This window comes from Macrobrachium nipponense, chromosome 12 (assembly GCF_015104395.2).
Source record: "Macrobrachium nipponense isolate FS-2020 chromosome 12, ASM1510439v2, whole genome shotgun sequence".
NCBI classification, from domain to species: domain Eukaryota; kingdom Metazoa; phylum Arthropoda; class Malacostraca; order Decapoda; family Palaemonidae; genus Macrobrachium; species Macrobrachium nipponense.
The window spans coordinates 33491474-33511358 of record NC_087205.1 but is presented as its reverse complement, the minus strand read 5'-3'; the positions used below and the strand labels follow the sequence as shown (position 1 = coordinate 33511358).

The 19885-nt window shown below is 41.6% G+C and overlaps 1 protein-coding gene across 5 annotated transcripts in view; it reads left to right on the top strand.

The window, feature by feature from the left end:
* The window catches only part of LOC135224478 (conserved oligomeric Golgi complex subunit 1-like), a 363776-nt gene that overhangs the window by 284678 nt on the left and 59213 nt on the right, over window positions 1-19885 (top strand). For 4 of the 5 annotated variants that reach the window (XM_064263481.1, XM_064263483.1, XM_064263479.1 and 1 more), the window contains 5 exons: window positions 14752-14943; window positions 15125-15279; window positions 15757-15916; window positions 16368-16490; window positions 17051-17302. In XM_064263481.1, coding sequence (XP_064119551.1) covers window positions 14752-14943; window positions 15125-15279; window positions 15757-15916; window positions 16368-16490; window positions 17051-17302 — 882 coding nt within the window. Of the gene's footprint in view, window positions 1-14751; window positions 14944-15124; window positions 15280-15756; window positions 15917-16367; window positions 16491-17050; window positions 17303-17488; window positions 17549-19885 lie in introns of all 5 variants that reach the window. The other variant, XM_064263482.1, reaches the window with a different exon arrangement.

Here is a 19885-nt window from a genome sequence, read left to right as displayed (position 1 = left end):
GATGCTCTTAGAAAAAGGTTCATGTCAGACCCCATGCTCCATGAAGATATACTTGAAATCCAAGGGAGGTTGGGGGGGTTTACTCGTGGGTAGTTGCCCCTTTGGTCGAGCCTGTTATCCCAACCTAGGTATTGACAGATGTGTAGTGAAGGAGGTGGCTATCTGGCCCATCAGATCTCCTAAACTCAGTCCCTGTCAGACTTCCATGCACCAGGAAGGAGACATTCTAGAAGTCCATGGGAGTGCGAAGGGGTTTGCCCCCTGGATAGTTGCCTCCTCAGTCAAACCTGTTGTCCTCAGGTGTTGACAGACAGCCATTGGAAAGACATCCATAATAGTGTACTTTGTAGGAGAGCCGATGGTGTGTTTTCTAATGATTCTTGACCACAGAAAATGCTCTTCAGCTGCTGAGTGTCCAAGCACCAAGTAGTGTGGGCTAGTGGTGTTGGGAGTTTTTTCTAGTTTTTCTAGGCTACTGAGAAGGCTCATTTCAGCTGCTGAATGTCCGAGTGTGCAAAGTGGGATCTGAGTGCTCACAGGAATCCGAGTGCCCAGTGTCTAGGCGTCCAGTGTTCGCGCATTCACCTGTGTCTGAGTGTTCACTTGTACCCACTTGTCCACCTGTGTCTGTATGTCCACATGCAGTTTGGTATCAGTTGTCAGGCATCCGGTGCCACCTCTTCATCATGAGGCTATATAAACCCTCCCACAAGTGTTTTGTCTCTCTTAAGTCTGTTCCACCTTCACCTAAAAGGTATGAATCATATCTATCCACAGTATTTTTCACAGAAATATTCAATACTAATTAGTACTACTTGAATTCAGATCAATTTCATGACGAAATGCACTTCCTGTGATAAAATATTAAAATACTCAGGCACATATAAGCATTTTTAGAGAGGTTTTCTTGTGTTTGAACTAACAAAATATATTTCGGCGTATAGGTCGACCGGAAGATAAGTCGACCCCCCAATTCTGAGTAAATTTTTATGATTTTAACTAATATCGGGTATATTAGTCGACCTATAAAATGTTAGGCCAACCGTACGCTCAAAATAAGCAGCAGGGTAAAGCGTATCATATAAAATAACCTGAATGTTATTACGGTACATATGTGAGGCCAACCATACGCTCAATATAAGCAGCAGGGTAAAACGTATCATATAAAATAACCTGAATGTTCTAAAGGGTCCACAATAATACAAAGTGTAAAAAGTCCGTGTATAATTTTGAAGACTTTACAGAAAGCTTTCGAACCCTTCCCTGGGTTCATCTTCATTTGACTGAAGATGAACCCAGGGAAGGGTTCGAAAGCTTTCTGTAAAGTCTTCAAAATTATACACAGACTTTTTACACTTTGTATTATTGTGGACCCTTTAGAACATTATATATACTCTCGTGATAAAGAGTTTTTGTCTAATAACCTGAATGTTATTACGGTACATATGTTGCTCTACTTACCATAAGAAATACAGGTAATATACTCTGTATATTATCAATCTGTGTGATATATAAAAGATGAATACCGGCAAATATGATTAGAAATGACGAAACGAAAGATACGTTACTCGAGTGTAATGTAAACAAACAAAGCGCTAACTAACGCTGCATAACAGCCTACGTATATACGTATGTATGTACAAACTGCCACTCAAGTTAATGTTTTGATTGGGTTATTAAAACAACGACGTGCCGGTGTTTTATTATTATGTTGGAATATTCCTTGACCATTGGTCCTTCTATGGCATAAACAGGCTCATTTTAGGGAAAACACAAGCAGAAGAAAGAGCTATTTTTATACTTAACTCACCCATGGAGCCTCCGACAAAACGAAGAAAATTCAAATCCAGTTTTAAACTGAAAGTAATTGAACATGTCAAAGAAACAAACAATTGTGCTGCAGCAAGAACTTATGATTTGGCAGAGAAATTAGTTAGAGATTGGAGAAAAAATGAAGATAAGAACAATATCGAAAGATAAATGTGCAATGAGAAGAGGAACCGTTCGTTGGCCTGAGTTAGAAGATCATGTTTCACAGTGGATAGTAGCACTAAGGCAGGATGGATATATAGTCACACGAAATGCGATAAGATCTTATGCATTAAAATGGGCAAAATCCAACCAAGACAAAAGTAAGGATTTTAAAGCAACGGTTGGTAGGTGTAGTCGTTTCATGAATAGACATAACCTTGTGATACGCCAAAAAATGAAAATTGCTCAAAAGCTACTGAAAGACCTTACAGATAAAGTTACCAATTTTCATAGATATATTATTGAAAAGAGGAAAAAATATCAATTTCCTCTATTATGTATCGGTAATATGGATGAAACTCCTTTAAATTTTTATATGATTGGTAGCAGAACTGTAGATGTAAAAGGCACAAAGACAGTGCAAGTTCGAGGTACAGGCCATGACAAGACAAGATTCACTGTAGTTTTATCATGCATTGCAGATGGAACAAAACTGAAGCCATGGTAATTTTCAAGAGGAAAACGATGCCTAAATTAAAGTTTCCCACTGGGGTATTTGTTCATATTCACGAAAAGGGTTGGACGGATGAAAATGGTGTGAAATTGTGGATAGAAAATGTTTGGAACAGACGCCCAGGTGGATTAAAAAAGGGATAGAAGTCTATTGATTTGGGATATGTTTCGTAGTCACTTAACAGAGAATATTAAAGCCAGATTAGCAAAAATTAATACTGAAATGGGAGTTATACCAGGTGGTTTGACCTCTTTGCTACAACCACTAGACGTTGGTTTAAATAAGCCGTTTAAAGATAACGTAAGACAAGAATGGAATAATTGGATGTTGCATGGAGAAAAATCATTTACAAAAGGTGGAACAATGCCTGCTCCTTCCTTGGATGTAGTGTGTGAATTTGTTGTCAAATTATGGGATAATGTGAAAAAAGAGTGTAATAAAGTCATTCAAAAAATTCGGAATATCTAATGCAATGGATGGCACAGAGGATGATCTCCTGTTTGAAAGTGACAACAAACCTGCAGTTGATTCACCAGATTCAAACTGGGATCCTTATGATGAAACCGTGAATTATAATTTATTTGATGAAGTGTTTAATTCAAGTGACGATGACAAGTCATTTTGAAGGATTTTAAATACATATTTACCATTAAATACACATTTTTAAATTTTATTTTATGTGATAAATAAAGATCTCATACCATAAATTTTTTTGAACAATACTTCGGTAAATACAAAACTGTCAGAGTGAACGCATCCTTCTCAATTACGGTACACCAAATGGCTACGCAATGTTTACACTTGCTGTGCGATTGGGGTTTCTTCAGGTTACTTTGATTTTTTTCATTTTATTTAAGGTAATAGATGTTCTAATGTATTATTATTGTTGTATTACAGTGTGAAATGTTTTTAATATGGGTATTTACATAGTTACCTCAACAAGGCTGTCATTGTTATTAGCCAACTGTAAAGCCTTGATTCCTGTACCGATATACCAAAATAATAAAGATTCACTTTTTGTTACCGTTAGGTAAGTCGACCCCCTAATTTTGTCATAATTTTTTGGGGCTAAAGGGTCGACTTATACGCCGAAATATACAGTATTTGCAGATTGTAGCTAGTCATGGGGATGTCTGGTATGTATCCCCCCCAAGACTAAGAAGGGTCCACTGTACTTCCTTTTTGCAACAGTTAGTGTCTCAGAGTTCTGTCATTTGCAGACTGGGACTACTGTGTCCAGAATTTGAGAGCTGGTTGTAGAAAGCTCCCTTATCTTGTTTTTTCTTCATTCTCATGGGAGTCTCTCAGGGTGTTGGAAGTTTGACTTTCTTTGACTGGTGAATGGGGCTGGTGCTTTTTGTCTTTTCTCCCTCTGGTGCATGGACGGAACTTGGACCTACCTGCCGAGGATCGTGTCAGGTTTTAAAGTAGGGTCTTTCTTGACTGACAACAGGAGCACTGGCTGAGAAGGTAGAGGACTCTCTAGCATTTCTCGAGACGCATAGGTTTAAGGCAGGGACAGTAAACATCATGATGTTTTTTGGTCTTCTCGGCCACTGAAGATACTTGCACATGACACTTGCTGTTCTCTGTTTCTGTCAACCAGTAAGGAGGCTAGCCTCATCTCCCAGCCTTCCTACAATTTTCCCTGTGTTTTCAACTATCTCTTCTTCAGTCCGCCTTCCTTGGAATGACAAAGTCTTTGCTACTGATTGCTCTGTTGTTGGAGTCCTTACTTTGAGTCCAAGTAAGAAAGTTCCATGATCTCTCTAGGACCACCACCACCTGTCAGCGCCTGTTCTTGAATGCCTGAAATAAACTTACGAGCTCCAGGCACCGTCTTCCAGGCACTGCTGATTCTCTAACTCCCAACTTCTGTTCTAGAGTGCCTGGCACTATCTAGAGAGTGTTGTGTCTAACTACATGAATTTGTCATATCTGGTTTTGGACAGGCCTCTGTTATTCAGTGACCAGGCTTTTGTGTTTCGTACGGTGCCAGATATTAGTTCCACCACATACACTTGCACACTTGCATATATCTTCTGTTTATGCAGGCAGTCCCTGGCTTATGATGGGGGTTCCATTCTTGAGATGCGTCGTAAGCCAAAAATCGCTGAAAGCCGGAAAATCGTAAAAAATCCAAAGAAAACCTTACTTTTATTGCTTTGGGTGTATTAAAAACTATGATAACTGCATTTTTATGACATTTTTCATAAAAAACCTTCAATACTGATTATTTTGCATTTTTGGATTCATATTTCTTCCACCAGACCGGTGTTATAAGTGCCGTAACCCTGGAACATGCGTCGTAAACCTGGAAATAATTTCTGGAGAATATAATGGAAAAACGTAGTAACCTTGGAATGTCGTATGCTGGGCACTGCCTGTACTAGGTTTCATCAGGCCCCCACAAACTATTTTCAAGTTCAATAAGAAGTTGTTCCTGCATGGATGTCCTCATGTCTGCACGATTGTGAAGGATAAACGGGCCGGCTACTAGTTCGCTCAGTTGTCTGTGAGCCTGCACAATGTTATGCAAGTTCGCTCCGTTGCTTGCGAGTTCGCAGAATATTCTCATCAGCAAGTCTGCATGGCCCACAACTCCCCTCTCTCTTCGATTAAAGAGGAGGTTCTAGACGGAGACAAACCAGACAGACTAGTAGTCCTCTATCTTTTACATTTGTCTTCTGATTCAGGCCATAAACATCAGTTTTTTCCTGAATATGTCCATGTATCCTTGGACGTCTTTTATATTTCTCTCTCTTCAAAGAAAGATTGGAGGTTTTGAACATGTACTGTGACAGGGAATCACAGCCTGCACCATCATTATTTCCCTTAGTCCTGGTATTCAGTCGGATCTGCAGTAGTGACTGTCCACATTTAGACCTTCGGAAGAAGTCCCTCATCCTGAGATTAGTCTTCGACTGCTTTCTCTCCTTGTTATAGTAAAGGGATCCTGCTCGGGGAACTGGGAATTTTCCGGGATGTGCCCTGGGGGAACAGAACCTTCATACATATGCCAGAGAGCTGAAAGCCATTTGCTTAAGACTCCAGTTCTTCCTAGACAACTATCCTTACATTTTTTACATTAGCATTCGTCAACAAGCAACAAGAGGGTTTTACTACAGACAATAATAGTTTTTTCTAGTCTAACTGGAGTTTCTGGCGGATGAACTGAGCTCTCAGAAACTCACTCTTACAACCCAAGTTGACCTTGAATCCCCGAACTGTTGGGTTATTTGCTTCTGTGGGGTAGGCCTCCCTTGTCTGTTTATCACCTTAAAGGAACCTTCTAGCATGGGCAACAGACACCATACTGTAAGATCATTCCAACCTGGACCTCTACTCTCTTCCACTGTTCATCATGGTCAAGGAAGGGCTGAACTTCTTCAGGCTCGTCAGAAAGTCACGACTTTCCTCATAACCCCATTCTAAACCAAAATTTATGGTTCCCAAACTGTTACAGTTAATTACTCTCCACGAATCCTTCCACTATTTGTTTCGTCTCGAATAACTTCTCTTCAGAAGACACCACCAAGGGTGGTACGTTCTTATGTGGACAGGCTTTGGGCTGTTTGGGTGCTTGTCAGGAAGGAAGGGTTTTTTCCAGAGGTGCTACAAGAGACGTTTGAAAGATGCAGTCATCATCTTTTAGCTCAGTCTACTAATCTACGTTAACAATGTTCTGAATTGTGTGTCTCAGACTCTGTTTCTTCTTCTGAGACACATGAGTCAGTGGCAACATTGCCTTTTATATTGGAGAGGATATAGAATCTCTTATGTTGGTCCTTTTTAGGGGTATTGAGCTACGTCTGACTCGGTAACGTGGTTTGCTCATTTACCTTGGTTTTTTTTTTACTGAGAACAAGGAACCTTCCATGACTTGGGACACCTCTCTCTCTCTCTCTCTCTCTCTCTCTCTCTCTCTCTCTCTCTCTCTCTCTCTCTCTCTCTCTCTCTCTCTCTCTCTCTCTCTATCAAACTTAATAGAAGTGAAGGTGGTCTTGATAGCCAGGAACAGTGTTTGGGGCTCCCAGGACCACCCACCAGCCCAAGTGTTTATCTCGCCTGACTTCCAGCTTGCCTGATGCCAGCTCTGCCCCAAGCTTCTAGGAGTGCCTGTCAGCTCCCGACCGTTTAGTTATCTAGCAGTGAGTTCAACTGGTACCACCTACAGCCTGCCACTGGCTCGGTACACCCGGTGCCTGGTGCCAGCTTCTGATCATCTTAAGCCAAATCTCCCCACATCCTTGGCTCTGGAGAAGAGTTGGAAGCTCTCTATTCTGTTAGAGTTTTTCAGTTATTATCTGAGCAGGATTGGATCCTCAGGGTGCCATTCATAATCTTTAGTGTTCTGACAAGGATCTAAGTTCGGGGCCTACTTTGAAGTGAAAGCTAAAGATGTCAAAACAACTTCTACCTCATTAGCCTTCATGCATGTATGCCCCTTACATTCATCCTACAATCAACCTACTGGAAGTGCAATTGATTTTCACTTCTCACTTCTTCAGAAAAGTTTAAACTGTGTTGAAATTTTTTGCAATACCTTGCAATTATTAGTAATATGCTTGGCAATGTGGAAGGAACCCTAGGATTTTCTCTTACTTTCTCTTTACCCTGTAGTGAGGTGCTTAGTTTTCTGAGAGCTTGGGGGGTACAGTGTACCTGGGGCACCCAGCACTCGCAGTGGATGGGTCATGGTCTTTATTTCAGTGCTGGTGACAATGTTATTTAGTTGCTAATTATTGTGGTACTGTGCCAAGGGCAAGGGCACTTTTTGAAGTTTTGCTTGCCTTCGGTTAGCTCCTTTGCTGCAAAGCTTTCTATTATGCTTTGCTAGCCATCAGACTACTTGACTACAAGGCTCCCACTTAGGTATAGGTGCTTCACGGCTTTACTGCCACGCCACTTCAGGTATAGTTGAGCACCACCCAGGCTCTCTTAACTAATAAGAACTATGTACAAGCATTGTATTCAATGCTAGCAACTTTTTCTGTTTCAAATTCATTTACATGACAAAGTTTTGGAGTAGAATATGTCCATGTATCCCACCTCCTGTCAATGTGAAATAAGCTATGTAATTACTTGGTAAATCACAATTATGTAAAAATGACATTTTTCAATAAAATTTTATGTATACCTACCAATTAATTCCATGATCTGTCGCCGGTGTTGTGAACATCTGTTTACAGCACCTCCGTCTGGATTTGGAAACTTTTTTTGCTACTTGAGTATCCCTTTTGGTTCTTTTTTGGATTAATTGACTTGGATCGGTGGCTAGGCACACGTTATTAGTGGATTGATTTGATTTTGGTTTGGACTTCTCTTGGATAATATGTCAGGTCTAGTACAGCTAGCGCTTAGATTTTGCTCTAGGGACTGATTGTAAGAGGTAGGCTACTGAGCTTCAGTAGACCCACATACGGTATGTAAGAGTTGCAGGGAGCATGAATGTGTGTATGAAAGCCGTTGCAAGGAGTGCGAAAGATTAACAGATTCTGAGTGGAAGGCGTATGATACCTATCTTAGGAAACTTGAAAAGGATAGGTTAAGGAGGTCTTCCTCCTCAGGAGTGTTTCAGGTGTGCAAGAAATTAATGTTTCTCCTGTTAACCCTCCTTCTGTTAATGCTCCTAACCCTGTAGTGTTGCCTCCGGCCCTGAAGCAGTGTCAGTAGAGAGTAATACTTTGTCCTTAATTTTTGGAGTCGATTCGTAATTTAGAATCGAAAGTGTTGGCTCTTGAGAGCAAAAGTGATGTGCAGAAGTGCAGTGATACCCCTTGTGTAGTGGAGGGTGCGTCAGATCGGCCTCGTTTCGCCTCTAGGCCTGGACCTCTGCTTGACTCCCAGGACCTGGGGAGGGAGCATGTCGAAAGCCGAAGGAGGGTTACAAGGAACCCCCACCGATCTGGCGTGCCTTCGGCAGTTTACTGATGAAAATCCCCAGACTGCCAGGGAGCGTGCACGGGCACGTCTCCTCAAGGAGTTGTTTTTCGTCATCGGAGGCTTCATCCCCACGTAAAGGGTGGAGTTCTCACGGTGCTTCCCGTCCGCTGAAAAGGACGGCGCGTGATATTGACGCTTCACGTCCTAGTTTCTCCGAATTTGCGATCTTCTCCTGACAGTGCGTTCGCTGCTTTTCCGCCGCAGAAAAGGCGTAGAGAGTCTTCGGACTTGGATTCGGTTAGTTCGTGCGAGCGATACAGTCGCTCTAGAGCTCGGGAGGAGGCCGTACCTGGGAGGAGGCCGTACCTGGGAGGAGGAGGGAGGCGTCCCTCGCCGCTCTCCTGCTCACAGGATCAGTCCCTCCCCAGAGCAGGAAGATTCGCCAACCAAGAGATGATTCAGTCACTGCAGCAGCAACTTCAGGACGCTCTTGCTTCTAGAGAGTCTCTTCCGCGTCGTAGAAAGGATGAGAAGCTTCCTGTGAAGAAGTCAAGACCTGCTCTTTCTCCTCGCTCGCCTCTCTCTTCGTTCGAGTCTCCCTCTAGAGTTCGTTCTGCTCCCCAGCAGCTCTCTAGAGGAGAGAAGTTCGTTTCTCGCTCTCAGGATGAGATATCTCCCGCTCGCAAGTCTTCGAATGTTGGCAAGCGAGTGGTGGACGCTGAGCGCGCTTCTGTGCAAGTGGAGCGCGCTTCCGTTGCCGCCAAACGCGCACCTGTTGTTGATAAACGTGCACCAGTGGGCGGCAGCCGCGCGCTGACTGACGCTCGCGGCGCTACACAAGTGGAAGCCAAGCGTGCACTAGTGGACGCTCTGTGTGCGCCAGTGGACGCCAGGCGTGTTTTAGTAGATGTCGAGCGGCGCACCTGTCGGCGCCAAACGTGTGGATTCGGACGCCAAGCGGCGCGTGGTGGACACCAGTTCCTCACCAACGCAAGTTTCAGGTGGATGAAGGAAACCCTTCCTGTTCGTCAATTTTCTTCAGAGTTTCCTCCTACTTCTCCAGTTTCTGAGGAAGAGGTTAGCAATAATTTAGTAGAAGTAGAAGGGAAGAACAGCAACCGAGGCTCCTGTCTCATCGGACTATAAAGTTTTTGGTGCGTCTTCTACAGTCGGAGTTTGGAGAAACTTTTCAACCGGAAGCCCCTCGTACTCCCCCTTCTCAATTTTCTTCTTTTAAAGCATCGAAGGCATCGGGGTTCGTTAAAATGAAGAAGTCGCTTTCCACGAAGCAAGCGTTCCGGAAAGTCCATGAGTGGATGGAGAAGAGGAAAGCGTCAGGAAAGTCCTCTTTGGCTTTACCGCCATCAAGACTCTGCGGTAAAGGAGGCATGTGGTATGAGACGGGAGAGGACGTAGGTGTTAAACTACCAGCCTCTGCTCAAGGTGATTTCGGAGCATCGTGGACGCCTCCAGAAGAGCCCTTCTGTCTTCATCAAAAGTCACTTGGACCCATAACGAGTTCGACTTCCATCTAAAAGGCCTCTTCAGGACTCTAGAGGTCTTCAACTTTCTCGACTGGTGTCTTGGAGTTTTAGATGCCAGGTCAAGGAGTTCTGATACTATAGTCTGGGGAGCTGTCCAGTGTACTTTCTTGTATGGACAAGGCCGTCAGGGATGGTTCTGAGGAGTTGGCTACGCACTTTAGCTCGGGGATTCTCAAGAAGAGAGCACTCTTCTGTAACTTCACGGCCAAATCCGTCTCTCCAGCGCAAAAGGCGGACTTGCTTTTCGCTCCGTTTTCAGACCATCTCTTCCCCCAGACTATGGTTAAGGAAATAGCATCAAGCCTTCAGGAGAAGGCAACGCAAGATCTTCTGGCTCAGTCTTCTAGAAGGCCAGCAGCTGCTTCATCTTCTGGAGTTTCGTTTACCAAGAAACCGAAGCCCTTTCGTGCTGGATCTTCCTCGAAAACAGCCTCCGAGGAAGAGCTCTTCCAGAGGAAAAACCCCTGCTCCGTCAAAGAGTAGGAAGTGATTTGGAAGTCCTTCAGACGCCGGTAGGAGCCAGGCTTCTTCGGTTCGCGAAAGCCTGGGAAGAGAGAGATGCCGACCCTTGGTCGCTAGATGTTTGTGAGGAAAGGTTACAGGATCCCGTTCTTCAAGTCACCCCCGCTATCCTCAACACCAAAGGATTTGTCTCCCTCTTATCGAGGAGAGAAACAGAAAGTGCTTTTCGATCTGCTGGAACAAATGATCGAGAAGCAAGCGGTGGAACAGGTCTTCGACCTGGAATCACCCAGGATTTTACCAACTGTCTGTTCTTGGTGCCGAAACATTCGGGGGGGTGGCGACCCGTCCTCGATGTCAGCAGCCTAAATCTCTTCGTTATAAAGAAGAAATTCAAGATGGAGACGCCTCAATCGGTGCTGTCAGCTTTGAGACCGGGGGATTGGATGGTCTCACTAGACCTCCAAGACGCGTATTTTCACGTCCCCATCTATCCCCAATCAAGGAAATACCTGCGATTTGTCCTGAAGGGAAGGTATTCCAATTCAGGGCACTTTGCTTCGGTCTGAACACAGCGCCGATGGTTTTCACCATTCTGATGAAGAACGTGGCAAGGCTGCTTCATCTGGAGAATATTAAGGATCTCTCTCTACCTAGACGACTGGCTTATTCGAGCTTCATCGCGGGACCGGTGTCTGGAGGACCTGCACACGACCATGACGTTAGCAAAGTCCCTGGGGCTTCTGGTAAACCTCGAAAAGTCGCATTTGACTCCTTCTCAATCTTTAGTCTATCTGGGGATTCAGATGGACTCAGTGGCTTTTCGGGCTTTTCCGTCCCCAGGGGCGACAACTTCAATCTTGGAAAAAAGTGGCACCTTTCTGGGAAGGAACACATGCTCGGTGAGGGAATGCATGAGTTTGCTGGGGACCATTTCCTCACTGGAGAAGTTTGTTTCTCTGGGAAGGCTGCACCTCAGACCTCTTCAATTCTTCCTAGCCAACAGTTGGAAGAACAAACAAGATCTGGAGGCGATCTTGTGTTTAACGAGAGAGGTGAAGGATCACCTAAGTTGGTGGTCAGATCCACGGAAGCTCGCAGAAGGGCTCTCCCTCAAACTTCGGAACCCCGACCTAGTGTTGTTTTCCGACGCGTCGTCCCACGGGTTGGGGAGCAACACTAGGAGGGAAAGAAGTGTCGGGCACCTGGAGAGGGGAACAGGTGTCCTGGCACATCAATCTGAAAGAGCTGTCAGCGATTTACCTGGCTCTCAGGTTCTTCCAGGAAGAAGTATCCGGCAAAGTCATTCAGATCAACTCGGACACACCACAGCACTAGCTACCTAAGAAATCAAGGGGGAACTCACTCGCCTTCTCTGTTTGCCATCGCAAAGGAACTCCTTTTATGGGCGAAAGCGCAAGAAGTCACTATCCTGACAAGGTTCGTGTCAGGAGTACAAAATGTTCGAGCGGACCTTCTCAGTCGACGAGGACAGCTTTTGCCGACAGAGTGGACCTTCACCAAGAGGTTTGCCAGTCGCTGTGGGACCTGTGGGGCTGTTCCGCAGGTGGATGTCTTCGCAACTTCCAGGACGAAAAGACTTCAACTCTATTGCTCCCCAGTTCTGGACCCGGGAGCAGTCGCAGTAGACCGCCTACTTTGGAGTTGGTCGGGTCTAGACATATACGATTTTCCCCCGCTCAAGATCCTCGTGGGGAAAGTGATGAGGAAGTTCGCGGCATCGGAAGGAGCGAGGATGACACTCATCGCCCCCTTCTGGCCGGCAGCCGACTGGTTCACAGAGGTGATGTCCTTCCTGGTAGACTTTCCGAGGACTCTGCCCTTAGAAAGATCTACTCAGACAGCCCCACTTCGAGAGGTACCACAAAAACCTCCCCGCTCTGAGTCTGACTGCGTTCAGACTATCAAGAAGTTGGCCAGAGCGAGGGGTTTTTCAAGACCTGTGGCGAAGGCGATTGCCACCGCAAGGAGGCCCTCCTCAATCGCTCTGTACCAATCGAAGTGGGCTGTCTTCAGATCCTGGTGCAGGAAGAAGGGCATTTCCTCCACCACAACCTCTGTGAGCCAGATAGCTGACTTCCTTCTTTATCTGAGAGAGGAAGTGAAGTTGGCTGTTCCAACTATTAAAGGCTACAGGAGCGTGCTTTCTGTAGTCTTCAGGCACAGAGGACTCGATTTGACTAATAATAAAGACATTCATGATCTCATTAGATCGTTCGAGACTAAGAAGGTCATCCAGCCTAAAGTACCCTCGTGGAACTTGGATGTGGTGCTCAAATATTTGATGTCGAGTCACTTCGAACCGCTTCATTCAGTTTCTATCAGGAATCTGACGAAGAAACGATCTTCCTAACCGCTCTGGCGACGGCGAAGAGGGTTAGCAAAATTCAGGCCATTAGCAAGCAGATTGGGTTTTCAGACAGTAGTGCGATTTGTTCTTTAAGTCCCACGTTCTTAGCAAAGAACGAGAATCCTTCCAACCCGTGGCCGAGGACCTTTGAAATCAAAGGGTTGTCAGAAATATGTGGGAAATGAACGTGAGAGATTCCTGTGTCCTGTCAGGGCTCTAAAGTTCTATCTGCAGAGAACTAAAGCTTGCAGAGGTTCATCTGACAATTTGTGGTGTTCAGTGAGGAAGCCTGATCTCCCTATGTCGAAAAACGCACTGGCGTTCTTCATCAGAAATACGATTAAAGAAGCTCATGATAAGTGCAGTGATAGTGAATTTGAAAGCTTCTTGAAAGTGAAAGCTCACGAGGTGAGAGCTATTGCTACTTCGGTAGCGTTTCACAAAAATATGGCGCTCAAAGATATTCTGAATGCCACATTTTGGAGAAGCAATTCGGTGTTCGCTTCACACTACCTGCGGGAGGTGAAGTGACATACGAAAATTGCTTCTCCCTCGGACCATACATTGCTGCAGACACTGTTTTGGGGCAGGAGGTAACACTCATCCTATTTTTTTTTTTTCCCCCCCCCTTTAGGGATTAGGGGGGTTTTTTTTTTAACTGTGTTTTGTTTTTATGGTCGTGGGGTGACCGCCTGGGGCGGGTCTCCCTTCCATTAGCTTAGTTAAGTGGGATACCTTTGGTAAACTAAGCCAGGTGGTGGTATTTTTGTCTCGTTGCCCTCATTAGTATGGTCCAATGGTCTAGTTCACGTCGTGGTCTCGCCCCTGTTGACAGATCATCTGGAGTGCACCAGCTTCATAGGTCTCTACCTTGCTGGCAACTCTAGTAGCACAAAGCAGGACTTACGTGGCAGTAATCACGAAGCCAGCTATGCTAACAGGTAAGGAACCAAGATATCAAATATCTGCATATATGTGTTTCCTAAATCCTCTATTCTGTCTCTCCCACCACCAAAGGTGGGATTCAGCTATATATATATCTGACAGGTAAGTTGCATGAACAAAATGATATTGTAATGATACAATTAAGTTTGTTCATACTTACCTGGCAGATATATATAATTAATTACCCGCCCACCTCCCCTCAGGAGACAGTGGAAATAAAAATTATGAATAGAAAATGGGAATGGTTCCTGATACCCGCCTCCCAGCGGCGGGAATGGGCACTAACCACCTGACTCCCACTGCGTGTGTCGTAAGTTTTAAATTCTGTCGGTCGTCGGAAATTATCAGCTATATATATATCTGCCAGGTAAGTATGAACAAACTTAATTGTATCATTACAATATCATTTTTCAATAAAAATTTTATGTATACCTACCAATTAATTCCATGACCAGAGCCCTCCCTCCTCCCCTCTGATGGATATATGGCATAAACAGAATGAAGTTGTCTGCTGAGTAGCTCCTGGTATTCCCGTATGTGGCGGGATCAGTCACCTGCAATAAATTTTGAAGCGTTAACTGCGAATGTTTTAATTTAAGTTGTCATTCAGTAGAAACTATAGCCATGTGATTACTTGGTAAGTACATACAAAACTTTATTGTAGTAAATATCAGTTTTGGTAATGAGAGTGAAATTAATTCAGTACTAGTACATTTATTTCTGCAAATGGATGGGTTATCTCATTTTATTGATTTGGATATAGTGATTCTAGTTAAAGACTTTAGATATAAAGTTACTATATACCAAGCTGTAAATTAATAGATTTGTGTGTGGATAATGCAAAATTAATCAAGGTTTCTGCAAGCAGTTGTATTAGTTTATGGAGTTTGATTGAAGTGAAGCAATAGAATTACATTACATTATTCGGTCTGAAAACTGATTTCTGAGAATGAAATGAGAATATTGTAGTTCATTACAAAAGTAAATTAAAAATAAGAGTAATGGCCCAGGGAAGGTACAAACGAGTGAATCATGTATTGCTTTGTGTTTTCCTACAGCGAGTGTCTTTGGGTTCAAGAGTTGAATCTGAATCTTGGTCAAAGGTTCATCTGGAGTTACAGAACACCAGCAGTCGTCTCTTTGGTCTGTTCTTGGGATCTCTGACAGATACTTTGAATGCAGAACTAAAGGGTTGCCTAACATCTGAACTCTCACAGGGAGCAGTGCAGGCTATTATATCCTCCTTTCCGGTAATATCAGCAGTAACTTCACAAAATTATAAGCATTTTTTTGTGAAGCTGTGTTGCTTATTCTGTTCTAGAACGAGTTAGTTTTAACTGCAAGATATTTCTTTTCCTTGTATTTTATAAAATATTTGGAAACAAATTGTCAGTGTGCTTTTGATCATGTATAAATCTTCTGACCACACAGACTTGGGAGAGTGTTACTATAGAGGAGGAAGGAGAAGGAGGAAACATTGTCAAATCTTCCATTTATGTGCCAGCCCATCCAACACCTGTCCTTTCTCAAGCACTTGCCCATCTTTGCTCCTCTGTTAACTGTGTGGCTGCTCATACAATAACAAGGTAATATAGGGAGATTTATGTTGCTGTGATTTGCTACATAAAGAAATTTGGAACCAATAGGGAATTGTATTTATTGCCAAGAAGCTTTACTTTTATATTGATATAAGAAAGTACTTGTTTAAATTGGTGCTTGGTGGATGAAGCATTTACAAGTTAGTAAGCAATGATGTAGATAGTGTTTGTGTTATTGTACCATGTTCATGTTCTAGATGGTGCTGAAGAAATAATAGAATATGCTAAACTAGATGTTTCCTGTGTCAAGTCTTAATGTATTGAAATAATTTATTTACAGAATACTAGTATATGATAATCACTTTTTGATAATTCTACTCTGTGGGCTTGAACATTATGAGAAATTTGAAATGTATACTTTGTACTTTAGATAAAAACTTTATTTTCTTTCTTTTTAATCATGTGTATACTGTTTGTACTTTAGATAAAAACTTTATTTTCTTTCTTTTTAATCATGTGTTCCAGAAATGCTCAGTCAGAGTTAGTCAGAGGTGTGTGTGAAGCAGTGACCTCTGCTTATGAAAGCTCTTTGGGTGAAGCAAAGGAAGTTAATCAAACCCTTGCACTGCAGCTTATTTTTGACTTGCGTTTTGTGCAGTCAGTCCTTCTGCCAAGGGAGAATAAGGTTTGTGGATAATTGAACCATTTTTAAGTCCAGATCTGTATGCATCTGATATTTCCTTGTATGCTTTCCATGTTATGTCTACACTGTAGTGTCCTCTAATAAGTGTTATAATTAATTTCTTCTTTCCCAATGTTGTATTTCTTATATACTTGCATTACAGTCTTTTTTTGTTACTTTAGTTGTATATTGCCTGTACTTTAGTGTAGTACATGTATTAGTTAGCAATGTGTATTTAGTTGCTTTTTCTTTGCTTTACTGTGTATTTTACTACTTCAGATATGAAGCAAATTGTTTATACAATTTAATTATGAATTTCAGTTTTTGTTCTTTAGATACAAATTGAGGTTTTCGTTTGTCAATGTAGAAATTGGAGTTATGTACATTTTCATATATACGTACTTGTGTGTTTTATAGTATAGAAGTGAACAATAAATGATCTGCTTTTTTGTAGGATGTTACTGCTCGTGTGACAACCATGATTCAGGACTTGGAGCGGCAGGTTGATCCTTTTGACTTGGATGTCTTCTCTCCTCACATAACAACAAGGGTCAAATTGGCAGCATATAGAGTACAGGTTTGAAGCTGATTATTTTTGTAAAGGAAAACAATATTTTTGTTGTACATGTGCTGTAAATTCCACCCTAAGGTTGAAGCATATTTGGAAACTGAAATTGCTAATAATTTATTATTAACAATTTCATATATCTGTTGGCTTCTTTGGCTTTTCATTGATTCCATGCTTTTGACTTTTTCTAGTGAAAGTACAGTATGTATGTGTAAAATGATAGTTATTTCTTTATTGTCAGGAAAGCCAACATACTACTTAAATGGTACATTCATATTTATTTTGCTTAAATGAGAAGGAATGTTGTTTTGAACTTTAAGACAACAATGTGAGACAGGTTCATATTTTTGGATATCATTATGGTAGAAAACGTGATGCTGAACAAAGCAAATGGCATTATTTTAGTTGCTGGACATGTTCAGCAAAAGAATGAGACAACATATAATACTCAAGAGCAAGTAAAACTAGTAGAAATGAATGTTAATTTTGTTAATAGTAATTTTATAAAATTCTATATAGCCAGCCCTAACATCTGTGGACTGTTAAAGTGGGAAATAATTTTCTTACAGGTGATATTTGGCACTGTCTTTTCCCGAGATCGTCAGGTGGTCTCAGGTCGTGTCCAGTCATCATCTTCAACCTCTGCATCTGCCAACAATGCCCTTCCTATCATTCTGCCTGTCGAAATTCCCAGATTTTCTAATGTTCCTCTACCTGTGTCTACATCAAGACCGACAATCCCATCTTCAATGTCTACCCCGACTCTAAGCATATCCTCATCAGTTGCAGATCATGTTCCATCTAAAATCATTTCATCTAAGGTAAATATTTGTAATGATTTCTAATTTGTGTTAGTGTACATTACTCTCGATACATGCATATTATATATAGGATTGAGTGTAATCAATGTCATATTAGATACGGTAATGTTAGTTTTTGCTTAATTGGTCTTTATCAGCCCTTCCCTGAGATATTGTGTTAGTGATGATTCATTTCTTGCTTTGCAGCGTGAGAATAGTGTATCATAGGAATTCTGAGTGTATTTGTTGGGTCAAAATAAGTATGAGGTTTGTTTTCTAAGCTTAAGAAAACTAATATGTGTGGACTAATGACATCCTTAGTGGTTTTGCATTAGCAATAAAAGGTCAGGTTTGGATAGGGTATGGTGGTTGGAGAGTACAAGAAATGTTATTCATATTTTCACTTTGAAAATACAGTATGTATTGCAGTAGAGCCCTGACCTCGATTCTGAACCGTTTCAGAAGAAGCGACAGGATGCGATTCAGTCTAGGACTGAATGAATTTTTCTCATAAGAAATAACTGAAAAGGGATTATGTAATCCATTCTTGACCACCAGTCATTACTGTAAACTTGCCTTTTTATACAAAATATTACAAATAAATTCATATAAATTAAAATGAAATAAGTTCAGTATTAAATAATATACTGTATTTTAGACACTTTTTTTTCATTTTTAAATAGTAAAAGGTAGTCCCCGGTTATCGGTGAACTCGGATAATGGCGATCTGGTTTTATGGCATTTTTATAGTGCCATAAAATTGGTGATTTATGGCGCCATAACGGGCCAAATTTCAGTTATTGGCACCATAAAGTGCCAATAATAGAGTTATGGCACCATAACATACCTAAGAGAGGCACCATTAACCAGTTATTGGTGCCTCAACCGAAACTTGGCGTCTTAAAATAACTGCCTACGTATGCCCAATGCAGCCATATTACTGATGGTTGATGAGAGTGATAGGCTAGGCTAGGTACGTAGCATGTACAGTGGTCCCATCGTATTCGCGGGGATGCGTACCAGACCCCCCCGGGAATAGTTAGAATCCGCGAATGTTTAGAACCCCCCTCTAAAAATGCTCATAAACTCCTATCCTGAACATGCAAACACCAAAGTATCCCTAAAAAGACCATCCTTCATCAAATATACATTAAATATCCTATTATGGTTCATATTAATCTTTGAAATATTATTAATACTGTTTTAAAGTAAATCTTACATTTTATGGTTATACATAAATATATACTATGTACGTACTGCATGACTTAGTTACGTATGTGAAAATAATTCTGTCCCCCCATAAGTATTCAGTCATGCACGTTTTCTTTCATACTGTTACTATTTGAGACATCCATTTTCTTTTTACAAGGGAAACAATTGTATGTGAAATCTTAAACATTTTACCATTAGAAATATATAAACAGCCAATAGCAGAGAGAGAGAGAGAGAGAGAGAGAGAGAGAGAGAGAGAGAGAGAGAGAGAGAATAACTCCTTACGATTTCAATAGATTGAAATGAACATCTGTAGGCAACTTTTTTCCCCTCCCATAAATACATATATTTCTCCAGAGAAGAGAGAAAGAGAGGACTCTGCACTTATGTTTGTCTGTCTATTAATTCTTTTGCTGAGAGCGAGAGAGATAAAAGAAGGAAGAAATAGTAACACCAAATGTATACCTTATGTAACATCCTGCATCAAATTTACCTTAAATTATTATCATATTACTGTATTAATCTTAGAGATTGTATTAATATAATTTCAAAGTAATCCTAAACATTAGTAGCCTTAAAGGTATATACTTACATACGTACGTATAAAACTTGCAGCCAAGAGAGACAGAGTTACCACTATGACAAGATACCTTGTTTTGGAGGAGAGAGAGAGAGAGGAGAGAGAGAGAGAGAGAGAGAGAGAGAGAGAGAGAGAGAGAGGATTACATAAAACCCATTAATTCGTTGACCATTGTTGGCATTGTTTACTTTCCCAGCTCCGAGCGTCACTGGAGTTAAGAGAAGGTAGGGAAATTGATACAGAAAAAGACGAAGGAAGAATTTTCATTTGAAATTAGTTATCGTATTATTTACTACTACTATATTATTATTATTACTATTTGAAATTAAAATAAACACGTGCATCTACCATAAAAATTCTCTCATCACAGTAAAGAAAAAGAGGAGTTATCCTTACAAGTGAAATGGAAAGGTCATTTTCATCTCTTTAAAATACTACCATTATGAATTTTGTAATCACAGTTTTATTATTATTATTATTATCATTGTTATTATTAAATAACTGAAATTATCAATAAACATTTTACATACTAGTACCATAAAAATTCTTTCATCTCGGTAAAAGAGAGAGAGAGTGTTTATCTCTCTCTGTTCTCTGTCGTTACGGGCTGCTCTGTGAGCAAGAGCCCGTGCTGACACAAGGTCAGCTTAATCATAAACAACAAACAACATCTGTTCTCTCAAAAAATACTTATAATGCTTCCAGCGAAAGAGAGAGAGGGAGTTACCACTATGACACATTATCTTGTGTGGCAAGAGAGAGAGAGAGAGAGAGAGAGAGAGAGAGAGAGAGAGAGAGTGAGTTAACCTTAA